Source organism: Camelus bactrianus, chromosome 8, assembly GCF_048773025.1.
Source record: "Camelus bactrianus isolate YW-2024 breed Bactrian camel chromosome 8, ASM4877302v1, whole genome shotgun sequence".
NCBI classification, from domain to species: Eukaryota; Metazoa; Chordata; class Mammalia; order Artiodactyla; family Camelidae; genus Camelus; species Camelus bactrianus.
This window is the reverse complement of record NC_133546.1, coordinates 95,062,870-95,075,788: the sequence shown is the minus strand read 5'-3', so window position 1 is coordinate 95,075,788 and position 12,919 is coordinate 95,062,870. Positions and strand designations below refer to the sequence as shown.

The 12,919-nt window shown below is 43.2% G+C and overlaps 1 protein-coding gene across 3 annotated transcripts in view; it reads right to left on the bottom strand.

Annotated features, from left to right (window-relative positions):
- Positions 1 to 12,919, bottom strand: part of LOC141578440 (uncharacterized) — a 147,687-nt gene that overhangs the window by 82,204 nt on the left and 52,564 nt on the right. For 2 of the 3 annotated variants that reach the window (XM_074368897.1, XM_074368896.1), the window contains 2 exons: positions 10,985 to 11,105; positions 4,059 to 4,182 (listed from right to left, as the gene is read on the bottom strand). In XM_074368897.1, the coding sequence (XP_074224998.1) occupies positions 4,059 to 4,182; positions 10,985 to 11,105 (245 nt within the window). Of the gene's footprint in view, positions 1 to 4,058; positions 4,183 to 10,880; positions 11,106 to 12,919 lie in introns of all 3 variants that reach the window. The other variant, XM_074368893.1, reaches the window with a different exon arrangement.

Below are 12,919 nucleotides of genomic sequence, written 5' to 3'. Positions count from 1 at the left end.
GGAATGAGCAACGAAGGGTAAACATTTCCTGGATCAAAACAGACTAGTAAGACAGGCCATCCAGAGAACTTTTAGTATCAACAGGGCCTGATAAAAACACCTAACACCTTGAATGGCAGGTCAGAAGTTTCTTCAAACTGAACTAGGAATGAGACTTCATAGCACCCTGGGACAAAATTGGTCATGAAATGTCTCTCAAAATATTGGTCGAATTTAGGACCAAGGGGGAGCACTGTGAATGAAAATACTACAATGTGAATGAAAATACGGCAACCATGTCAGTAAACAAAGAATGCTGAAACCAAGTCATCAGCAGCTGCCACCATCTCCCAGGGAGGACAGGCCTGTGCATCCAGCACCCTGCTCAGAGGCTCTTCCTCCCCTGCTCAGCCTAGGCAGCCACTCAGAATGGTGCCCTCTGAGGGGACTCAGAATAAGAAAGGACAGAATACTGGCCCTAGATAACTAGGTGCTTGTAAAAATAATGAATTCAATGAGCCAAAATGTTTACTTCCTCCCATACAAAGAAAATCACTAAATTCTTGAACTTGAGATGCCTGGATTTCTTTAGATAACAAGCAATCTTTTATTCTTCCAACTCCCTGGTCTTTGTTGTAAAGTTCCTATATAATCCTAGCTCCTCCCCTACTTCTTGGGAGCAGTCCCTCAGACAGATTTGAACGCTGTCATCCCGCCTCGAGTCCTCCCGCCAAATAAAGCATAACTCTAAACTTTCAGGTTACACATTTCTTTCAGTCGACAAGTCCCAGAATAGACACAACTCATCAATTCTGTAATGGAACACACTGGATCAGGAACCAAAAGCATGTTCTAGTCCAGAAAAACTACGGGACCCTGTTTCTTCCTGTCATTATACAATCCGACCAGAACTCATTAATTTGCTGTCTGCTCATCTGGCAACCAAACTCAGAGAAGAGTCAACTCAGCAGAGTGCCGTGCTGGGGAGAACACCCCGCAGCAGCATGGCGAGCTGCCTGCCTTCCCGCACGCTCTGCTGACGCCTAGTGTCCTCCGTGGAGACCAGGCCAACAGAGCTATTCCCAACAGCTGCAAAGTCCCACACATTAAATAAAAGCGTTTTATTTTATACGATTAGTTACGTATATAACCATCTCTGAAGACAGCTTTGCAAGAAGCCCAAATCTTCAACATTAATCTGCAAAGGCAAATGCTGCCCCCAAGGGAAAACAAGTCTTAAAACCATGCTAAGGCCTCCAAAGTCCTCTCCAGGACCATCAATCTAACTGCCTGCAGGCCTGCAGCTGCAGGCGGCTACATGTCTGTTTTTAAAACAACCCCTTCCTGCCGTCAGGTGCTACAATGTCCCTCTACGCCCTCCCATCTGAGGGTAAGAGCAGCCAATGCAGAACCTTGCAGGGAAGCACTGACAAGACTGGACACAGAGGATCAGAGCTAAACTAAGCCTTCTGATGACACGAGCTTGTCACTGTGTCATTTTACAGATGAAGATATATAGAGAGAGGTGGGGTGATCTTGCTCAAAGTCACACAGCTAATAAGTGGCAAAGTCTGTAACCCAGCTACACCCTCCGGTGTGACGCCCCCGCTGGGACGCCCACAGGGTTCTCTCGTGCCTGCCGGACCAGTCCTTTACTGTCACTCATAACCCACCACAGTGTCTGACACTAACCTGCCTTTTCAGCCTCTTCTCCCTCTAGTTTCTCAGAAACAAGGCTGCTCGGGACACTGTGTGACTTCCAGCTCCCCAAACCCTCCGTGCTCAGGGTGGTCTTGCCTGTGCATCCAGCACCATGCTCAGAGGCTCTTCCTCCCCTGCAGGAGGACGTTTCCACTCTCCGCAGGGACAACCCCTCAGGGAAGCCCTCTTTTCGCCCTCAGCATGGCAGGTGTCCCAGGCCACATCCCGAGCTGCCCCATTAGGACTGCGGGTGCCCAGGTTTGCTAGTCAGAGCAGCAGCCTCAGAGCCAGGGTTTATGCCCGGGTCACCCTGCAAACCTACTGCCCGCCACACAGCCCCCAGCCAGCAGGTCACCTGGAAGTCGCAGCAAGTGCCCCACCCAATCCCGAAGTCTCTTCATTTGCCAGCACCGCTGATGAATGTTCTCCAACCTTTGGTCAGTTTTGCACAAAACAGCAGCTTCCACTGCGAAGCAGGGGGTTTTCTCTTCTGCTCCCCATCCTTACTGGAAACGTCAAGGGAAACCAAAAGGCCTTTTCTCAACCCTTTTCTGATGACACCCTCCCACCCACAATATTCACATGCTCAAGAGCTTTGGGTCCACGCGGTTTTGTTTCCCATACGCTAAGTGGCTCAAAACACTGCGGGATTCTTTCTCTTTTGAGAGTATTAGTGTGTACTGAGTTTATCGGCTTTAATCACTTTTTGTGTCTCTTTTCAGTGTCCCTAGCAGTTGCCACTTCTTACTCCCTTCAGCAGCCTCCCTCCCAACATCTAGTCTAGGAACTCAGCTGTGATGAGGGGCCCGGGGGCAGTCACAGAAGATGGAACTAAGGCACAGAGAGGCGACATAATTTGCCTGAGAAGATCAGCTTCAAGCACCAACACTGTGTGTCACGTCCCTCTGTTTAACTCTTATGCTAAACTAGTTAACTTTTTACAGATTATGGTTGTAAACAGATGAGGTATCAAAATACATACAAGGACACACATCAACTCTATGATGTTCATTAACTCCACTATTTTCTTTCTATTTATTTTATTTCTGTTAAAAAAAAATAGGAACCTCTGCAGTCAATATAGCAAAATGTTAATGGGTTTTAAATCCAGAATGTAGAGGCTTAAGTGTATCATTAATCATAATTATTTGTATGCTCACAAAATGATTTGACAGTCTCTCTCCCCTCCCGCTACTCGCTACTGGCTCACACCTGAGCTCCCAGACCACACATCGAACAGCCTTTCACTTTACACACAGCTGAACTCATCAGTTTTCCCCCAGAGCTACCTCTGCAGCTTTCCCTCCTCAGAGAACAGCTGGACCATCACTTACCTCATTAATCCACCCAGAAACCTGGGCCTAACTCCATCCTAACTTCACAGACATCATTCATCCTTTCCTTTTTACCATCTAAACATGCATAAAGTCTGTTCGTTTTTTCCCAGTGACTATCCCACTGACTGTCCCACCGTTCAGGTGGAAGCCACCAACACTGCACACCTGGACTCACGAGTCTCCCAAGTGGCCCCACAGCCGCTCTCCCATACTAGACACAAAAGAGATATTGTCACTCCTGTGCTTTTATGACTCTTTTCAAACCTACTGTTCTTAGAAGAAACTCCAAGTTTTTCACCTGGTGAAGGTGTTTGCCATGAAACTTTGAGCTCAGGAACGACAGGACCCCCCTCCTTCTTGGCCCTCCCCTTTCCCCAAGGCCCAGCCCTCTCCCCCTCAGCCCCACCCTCTGGCACAGCGCTGGCTCAGGAGGACCTGCTGAGCTACACCAGCCTGTATTCTAACCCTGGTCTTGAGTTCTTAGCAAACTTCTTCACTTATCCATACAAATCCAAGGTAGATTAGAAAGATTTTAGATGTTGAGCTAGACTATTGATTTGGGGATTTTGCACTAGCAACCTGCAAGTACATGTTCTAATGATTCTGTCTTCTTAAAACCACACCCAGGTTTTAGTAGTTTTTGTGGAATATCTTCGAAGTAAAAGGGACTGTACTTTAACAGACTATATGATTTATAACATGAAAAACACGGACAGGGTCACAAATGGTATCGCCTCACAAGTGACAGAAGACAGGAGAGAGGCACAAAGCAACAGGTCTTAAAGATGGTAAGAGCAAAGTTGTTTCGCCAACCCCCCAAAAATTCCTGAAAGAACCAATAATTCTGAATTTTGAAAGTAAAAGGCTATCATATATAGAAATAAAATAAATGATCCTCTTCATCAGTGTTTCAAGATCTGACTCCACATATTTTAGCAGGCCATACTGAATCCTAGCACAGAAAAATCAGATGGACTAGTGGTGAGTAAGTTCCAGGAAAACGGCAGTAATTCCTCCACTTGTGTAAAGACATAATCTCACCTGCCGAAGGTGAATGTAGAACGCATTCTGGAGAAATTTGGAAGCTTCCAGGGTCCGCTTCTGAATGGCAAGGACATGGAGAGCTTGGGAGCATGCTTCTAACTCAGTCACCGGCATTCTTACACTGCAGGGGGAAAAGGAGGCCCTCAGTCGAGAGCAGAGATATTCCTGTCGTGTCTCCCAGGCCGGGCTTCGGGGACTCAGTGCCCTGCAGCAGCCCGGCCCCAGGCGAGGACACGCAGCGTGGCCCACCCAAGCAGGAGGGGCACTGTGCTTGAGAAATCCCATCCCCGATGGGGGCAAGAGGGGCTGGTGGGGTTGAGTGAACCTATAAATGCCCACAGAAATATGCCTGCATTCATTCAAGTGATACAAGCAACAGTAGCAGGCTATTTAACAAAATTTCAATTTTCAGTGGCAATTTTGCCATTCCTTTCCACTTGTCCCCTGCACTCTGAGACAGGCTTAGGCTCTCTCACACCTGCAACTCTGAAGCAATAGTTGTGAAGCAATTTTACTTTGCTGCAAGTGTCCTCGCTCCCCGTGTCACTGTGTCTGTCCTCTCTTAACACAGTCGGATATCTTCCTGGATCTCTACCTGAGTTCCTTTCTCCTCCTCCTCAGATCCTGAGATAAAGGACAATTGAAGACACATGACCAGAAAAGGCACTGTGGACTTGACCGAAATCCACAGTGAAGCCCTAGGTGAGTGCTGCCCACCCCTTACCTTCGATTCTCAAGGTTCTGCCCAGGGTGACATCCAGCCCAGAGAGGTGGCCCAATTAAAAGCTATGTGGCTTGGGCACGGGGACAGGTGCAGGAGCTGGTTCCGGGGCCAGGCCCCTCCCCACGTCTGCTCCCCTCTCCCCCGAAGCCCCGCTGCCAAGCACTCAGGCTCGGTGATCTGATGTCCTTCTCTTCTACTCTACTCCAAACCCTTTTCCTTTTCCTTTTTTCCCTAATTATCCCCAGTGGAGTGATTTTACAATCGCAGCCTCTAAAAAATTTCCTGCAACCGAAAATGAGGTCTCCAGATATCAATGCCCATATGCTGGCTCCTAAAGAGAGCTGCTGGCTAGGGGGACCCTCACCAACACTCACGGGGCATCAGACATGTTCCAGGGTCGGCCACCCCCAACAAGAGTTTGCTGTGTCCCCTATGCCCGCACAGCATCCCTGCTCTCAAATATATAGTTGGCCCACTTATCGGTTATTAAGAAGCAAAAATACAAAATTGCTCATGTTTCTTACTAAATTTATCTATGAAGTGGAAAAGGGAATTGTAATAGAAAAGAACAATTTTGACCCCATGTTAGGTCTGTTCCTTTGGCTTTAACCCTGTGCCCTGTTTTCTAGACTCAGACTTGCTATCTCTGCACCATTTGTAAAAGAAAGTTGCCTTTAGACTGAAATATCCAGGACAGCCTCTTCTCCTGGCCGTGATCTTGAAAGATGCTAACTTATCTGCACTTACGTAGAGATGGCAAGTTGCAAAATAGAGAATAACTTTGTTTTATTTTTGGAGGTTTTACAGGGGCAACATGATTTGATCCACATAGACAGCTGCAAGAACAGCGGATTCAAAGGACAAGCAATTCATACAACAAGAAGTTTCCAACAACCAACTGCAGCCCCGCCCCTTTTTAGTATAAAAGGAGACTCAATTCTGACTTGGGGAAGATGGTTCTCCAGGACATCAGTCTGCCATCTTCTGGGTCTGCCAGCTTTGCAAATAAAGTCACTATTCCTTGCTCCAACACCTCATCTCCCAGTTTATTGGCCTGTCATTTGGTGAGCAGAATGAGTTTGGACTCGGTAACAAAATGACTGCTTTGGAGGTAGTATGTCTCCACTCTTTCCTCGTTTCCAATATGTTACATGCACATTATTTATGATCTAGTGCAAATAATTCATCAAAGACAACCACAAAAAAACCTATACTCACCCAGCTATCAACACTGAAGTCAAAACCTGTCAATTTTATATGCTGTTTAAAAACACAACGGAAAAACCTAACATAGAGAGTCGATTCCACGGAAATAAAATTATTTCTACTCCTTCAAAACTTTTTCTTTTCTTTTCTATTTTATTTTGTTTTGCTCATTGAAAAGAAAATAAATTCAAAACATTTTATTTCACGTATTTTTGTTATAGCTGCATACTTTAAATACTACAAAAAGACTTAAATTGCAATAAAAAATTATTCATATATTAGTATAAAGATATATACACAATCAATGGGGATAAGGAAAGGAATGGACATTTACTAAAAATCCACTGCAATCCAGTCTTTTAAAAGCATATCATGGAATATAAGCTCTATTATCCAGGGAGCCTCACCCACATTCTCACTACTGAGTCCCTTAGTAATCAACCACTAAGTCACCAGCATAGAACCATGTGATCAGTATTTTAGGAATAAATGAGGGAATTAGCTCATTCAATTCTAAAACAAAAACCCTAAATTAAATACTGAACTTATTTACAGATAAAGAAATTTGTCCCCAAAAACGTAAAGTTTCTTCCTCAAGGTCACAAAGCTAATAACTGGTAAAGGTAAGATTTGAACTAATCTGCCTGATTCTAAAAACTAAGTTGGAAATCCCATTCGACTGGGGAGTGTCCAGCTGCACAGCCTATCACCCTATCTTTGTTCAGAGCTGGCCTTAGACAGCCTGAGACAGCACCCCATTCCTGTGGAACTCGAGGGCAATGATAACAATAAGGATTTTATATCCAGCAGTTTCTTATGTCTCATATATATAAAGTGTCAGCAGGTCAGCAGAAAATCTCTGGGAAACATGAGTGGGTCCAGACCTTTTTGCTGATTAGAAACTCAATCTATCAGGATAGAGTGACCTTCCCATGAGAGGCCACATGGACATAAACTAAAGGCAGCTGAACAATGGAAACTAGCAAGACCCCGGAACTCAAGCAAGGATCCCTGCCATCCCCCACTCAGTTGCCTCTTCATCCGCGTGGACATGAAGACAGAAGACCCGGGTTCTTGTCCAAGTTACACTATCATGGATTCTCACCCATAAAAAGGTACGACTCTATGCTGTCATAAGTCCTTTCCAACTCAAATATGATGAAACCAATATCTCAGCAGAATATCTATATCTCCACTTCCCCTCTTCTAATAGGAGACTATTTCTGTGGACACAAAGCAGAAATCCAATTGAAAAAACCATGCAAGAAGCCAGGCGAATTTCTGCTTAAGAGACTTTGCTCTCACGCTCAGTGAATGAAATCTCAGAAAAAGTGGTCCTTCTCCCTCAGCAAATGGGAGGTAGCCTGATTGTGTGTGTGTGTGTGTGTGTGTGTGTGTGTGTGTGTGTGTGTGTGTGTGTGTGTGTATGTGTGTGTGTGTGTAAATCAAATATAATCATGTCTGGGACGTGTACAGATTATTTTTAATTTCACTGTAATTTCATGGGGATGAGCCAACATTTAAAGTAATTTGAATATAGTGTTCTGAGACAAACTCAGACTCTTTTGGTGGAGGAGGTGAAATGGGAGAGTAAAGGAGGAAAGAGGTAAATGAAGCAAAGAAGTAAGAATACTGCTAGGGAAAGGCAAGACGCTAATTTTGTTCCTCATTGCATCACATACAAATTAGGGACTGGCTTTCCCCCGATGTCTTATCGAGCACTGATTTGCAGAAGAAGAGGCGACAGCCCATTTCTCACTGAGATTGTGACTGTACGTGGCATCTTATAGACACAAATCATTTACCCTGATCAAACACTCTAGCAGCAGGCTGTAATTCTCCTGTTTTGAGAGACAAGAAAACAGGAGTTCAAAGCGGGTAGATAACTTGACAAAAGTCAGAGGACCAGTAAACAAGAGAGGATGAATTCAAACTCAGATCTGAATGCAGAGTCTCATCTTCCCACTCCCAGGGCTGGAAAATCCTTAACACACAGTCTCCCCAGCTCCCCTGCAGTGTTCCTGGCGCCAAGCATTTCCCATGGTAATGGTCTCCAGTTCTCACAGACACAGCGCTCTGTGCAGCCAATGACCTTGATCAGACCTTGATCATCTACCTGCCACGCCCACCAGGCTTCACCATACAGGCAGGAAAGCTGGCTTTCAAGTGCAGAAAAAGCCACCCTTGGTCTAACCTGAGCTCTTCTGCAGCTTCTCCAGCCTAAAGGCAGCCATGAATGTGCTCACAGTTTGTACGTGAGCCACACTACCTCTCTCCATCTGTGTCCCCACCTAAACTACTTAGCTATGAACATTTTGAGAACCTTGGAAACAAATTTTTAAAAACAGAAAAGAAAGGGTTCTGGAATAAGTACTTAATACTTACAGTTTTAAATGACAAGTTACAAAGTAAGTATTGACAAACCGAATCTTCCTTTCTAAATGTCAGTTTTAAGGATTTAAAAATATAATAGCAAAAAATTCTCACTTACAAAATTAACTAAAACATAAACAATAATCTGGAATAAATTCAAAAATTATGCCCATATTCTAAATGGAGAAACTTCAGGACTATACTGAGGGTTAAAGTAAGAGGTATGAATGTAGAGACATAAACATATTGCATGGAGAAAAGCAGTTTTGTAAAGATGTAAGTTCTCCTAAGAATAATTCAAAACTTACTAAAATATCCCATGAAAATTCCAATCTGATTTTTTTTAACTTGAACAAAATATTTTGGAATTCTTCAGGAATAATAAAGTCATAATACTTGACAAGAAAATTTGGGATGGAAGAAAAGAATCAAAAAAAATCAGACTGCCAGTTATTAAATAAATTTTTACAATATGTAAGATATGGTGCTGGAGTAAGGAAAGGAGATTGACAGAAGGGAACCATGAACTCAAAAAGAGACTATAGTGTATGTAAGTATTTTGTACAGGTGGGATTTCAAATCAAAGAAAAAATTATGAATTCGATAATTGTCCTGGGACAGAGAATCACCTGGAAAGAATAAATTCCATTGCTGTCATAATGACCACAAGATAAATTGCAGATAGTGATGTAAATATTAAAAAGTGCTAGTAACAGCAAATACAACTCTTTGCTCTTATTAACTCAACTTCTCCTCATTATAACATGTACTATTATAATCTCCATCTTAGAGATTATAAAAACCTACAGAAGAGATTTATTCCATTATAAGAGAGTATTTCTAAGAATAATGTCAAAGATAAAACCTATAAGGAAGACATTTACTATCCTAAGAATAGTTTGAGCCACAACAAAAATCAAAAAACTTCCTGAACAAAATGAAAGGAAAGAAATGACAAGAAAAAGCTCTGTGATACATGTTGATGAATTCACGAAGTTAATTTTCATAACATACTAAAAGCTGTCACAAAGCAACAAGAAGCTCCCTCACTTAAATGTGGGCAAAGGACAAAAGGAATCATTCATTTTAAAAAAGTCAAATGGCTAATGAGTGAAAAATGCTCAAAACTTCACTGGTCATCAAATGCAAACAAAAACAATGAAAAAGCACTTTTGCTTATCATATTGGCAAATATTTTTAAGATATTCTAGCTAGTGTCCATCTGTGGGAGAACAAATCATGAGCGACATTTTCAGGGGATGACATATCAATGGATTTGTAAGCTCTGAAATACGTACATACACACTGACTCAACTCCTCTTCTAGGAATCGTTTCCTTTAGGAAAAAAAAATCAGTCCAAAAAGATGTACCCATCAGGGCATTTACACAGCACTGTATACAAAGGTGGGAAGAAAAACTGAAGTGAAATCATATCCAGCGATAGAGAATTGGTTACATAAGTAATTGTGCATTTTTTCATTCCCCAATGGAGAAGGAATTTCTAGTCACTTGAAAGGAGTCTGTGATGAATGTAAATGTCACATCCAGGGACTAAATTTCCAGAAGCCTTAACTAAAGGAATACACATACAAGATCACAGGAATGTCTGTACAAGAAGGATGCAACTCAAACATTCTTTCTGACAGTGGAAAATGGAGAAAACTTAACTGTCCACCATCAAGACAATGATGCGGTAAATCAAGGCGAGCTGCGGGCACTGAGGGAGCCGGCGTTTCGCCGTGGTCCAGGGCCTTGTCCACAGCACTCTCCCACCAAATGTGTCCGTGGACAAGAGACGACACCCGCACATCAGGAGACCCCTCCAATCTATCTGAAAGGGCCGGGTGAGTCTGGAGTGGGAGGACGTCCATGATATACCCCTGAGTGAATAAAGCGAGCTGCAGAAAAACATATAGTATGGTCTCATTTTTAAATAAAGCATATATACACACACCTATACATTGATTTCTCATATGTGTATATATATGTATCTCATAGGCATAAATGTCATGAAATATATATACCAAATTTTCAACAGCTTTTACTCCCAGGAAATAATGGGAAGGGAGTTAGGGGCCTTCCTATACCACCACAGTTCTCTTTTCAGTATTTCAGTTAAGTATACTTGGAATTTAAAAGTTTATTTAAGTCCGAAGTAAAATGGACGATGCCTCCATAAGACAGAATGCTACACTGGTCTTTAAAAATCATGCCAGGGGAGATAGAATATTGTAGAAAAACATGTAATAAGCGGAATGGAAAATGGAGGTCTCCGAGCAGTAAACAGGGACAGAGTGCTCACTGGTTTTTATGACAGAGATGATACACACTAACGAAAAGAACAGAAAATAAATGTTAAATTGTTAATTATTATCTCTGAGTAGAGGGACCATGATAGAATCTTTTGCCCCTTTTTTCAGACATATTATATTAAATGCACATTATTTTTCATCTGAAAAAAAGCATTTTTAGACGTGTAGTACCACGCAGTGGGGAATAATACATGAATACTTACAGAAACAAGTAACTAGGAGACACCGCAGCAGTGCCACACAATGTAAAACGGGCAATCCTGATTGACACCGCTCAGTTACATAAGGATCAACAAAGTGAGAGCACCTGCTGTAAAAGGGCGTGGCCCCCTTCGGTTTGTCAGTTGTGTCTTCAGGGCTGAGGAATTTCTGAGCACGGCCAGTGTCAGTTCCGGTGTCTGGATGGATGCTACTGGAGGTGAGGGCACCTGCAAGCAGAAAGGAAGAACAGAAACCATCCTCTGCATTTTCTGTCTTCTTTCTTTGTTACTTTAAAAGACAGGCATAAATAAGATAAACTGTGTATCTCCCCCACTGATATTTCATTAATGAAACCGTTTTTAAAGGCTTCAGAGATTATATTCTGTCTATAACTGTCTTTTCAACCAAGCATCATATTTATTAAATGTTAATTGACTCAGTTAATTAACTCCCTGTTGAAACTTTCAAGTAAAGAACATGAAAGGCCTTACGTAAAAGAACCACACCTGCAGTGACTAGCTCAGCTGTCTTGACGGCAATGCAGTCAGCCCCCACCATCCCGTGGCCCTGAGCTCCTGATGCTGGTAAGAGAGCACGCTGCCGCCTCAGATGGAGAGATACTGTGAAAGCATTTTTTGAACTCTACAGTACTGACAAAACATAACTGACAAATCCCAGGCTCCTTTGAAGCTGTCATTTTCGGTTTCTGGCCAACCCCAGTCAATGAGCAGAACCACCCCATTCCCGAGTCATAGGACTCACGTGGGAAGAAATTTTGTAGAAATATCCAGGTACAGAATGTAACCAACTATATGTAGAACTCTGACAAAAGAAAAGAAGAAATACTCTGATGTTGAAGACACTCAAAATATTCTCCTAAGCCTTAGTAGCTGGAAAGGCTGGGCTTCTCCTCAGCCACTTATTTATTTCACAGCCAGTGAGCATCTCCCACAAACCCTGCTTCCCTGTGTCTGCTGGGAGCCTCAGGCACACTCTTGCTGTCGATCATAAAAGTCACAGGGCAGACGCGTGTCTCTCATGCCTGCCACCCTCACACAGGCTCGCCTCCTAGCCTCACTGTCTGAACTTGGCCCCATTTTCTCACCTGTTTATTTGGTATCTGTTCTTCTGTAAGCTGCCTGAAATGCTTTTTGGAACAAGTCAGAAGAATGAGTGGGTAGAGAAATGGACAGTTGGACAGGTGAGAGGTGGGCAGACAGACAGAGAGACTCCAAGAAAAGGGGAACAAAGAAAATTCCCTATGCAGAACCCTCTTCTAGTCAGGGAAGAAAACCGCCACGGAGACGTGTGAAGAGCTAGGTGGCTTAGGGCTGTTTCCTGGATTCCATGAAAAGTCCCACCAAGAGAGAGGGTAGAACTATAAATAATAAAAGAAAAAAGCATGCATGCTTGAAAAATATATCTATAATATGTACTTTCTAAAGAATAGATTCAAATCAGCAGGGCCCAATTACAAAATCCTTGGGTATTTAGAGAAATGAGAATCCCATCTGCAAACCACAAGGCATCCCTTTGGAGCACTGAGAGTCTACACGGGGCTGTTATAAAGCCTTCACCACAAAAGCTATGCTCTCCTGCACTTACGAGGAACGAGCAGCTGTGCTCGGGCTGCCCACGCGCATCATTTGCACACTACAGCTCCTCTAAGGGGGAGGGACCCATAGCGAGCCCCATCTCTGCAGGACAGAAAACAAGCCCGGGAGAGGCTAAGCCAACCTACCAGTTCTCCATCTCACAGGACTGGTCATTCCAGAGCAGGACTCGAACTCGGACCCACGTTTGTAATCACGGTACTACCGTGCTTTTTGTGCTTTTTGTGTGTATAATACATTTGTTTCTGGCATGAAAGTATATTTAATAAATGATCGGTTGTCCTGTCTATCTCATTTGCTCACAATCAATCTTTATAGTGTTGAATTGTACTCTTTTTCCGTGGAGAAAGAAACGGAATAATCGGGTGTTAGAATGAGGTGGGGCTCCATTCTTTATCTGTTGCCTCATCTCATCCAAGTCCCCAACC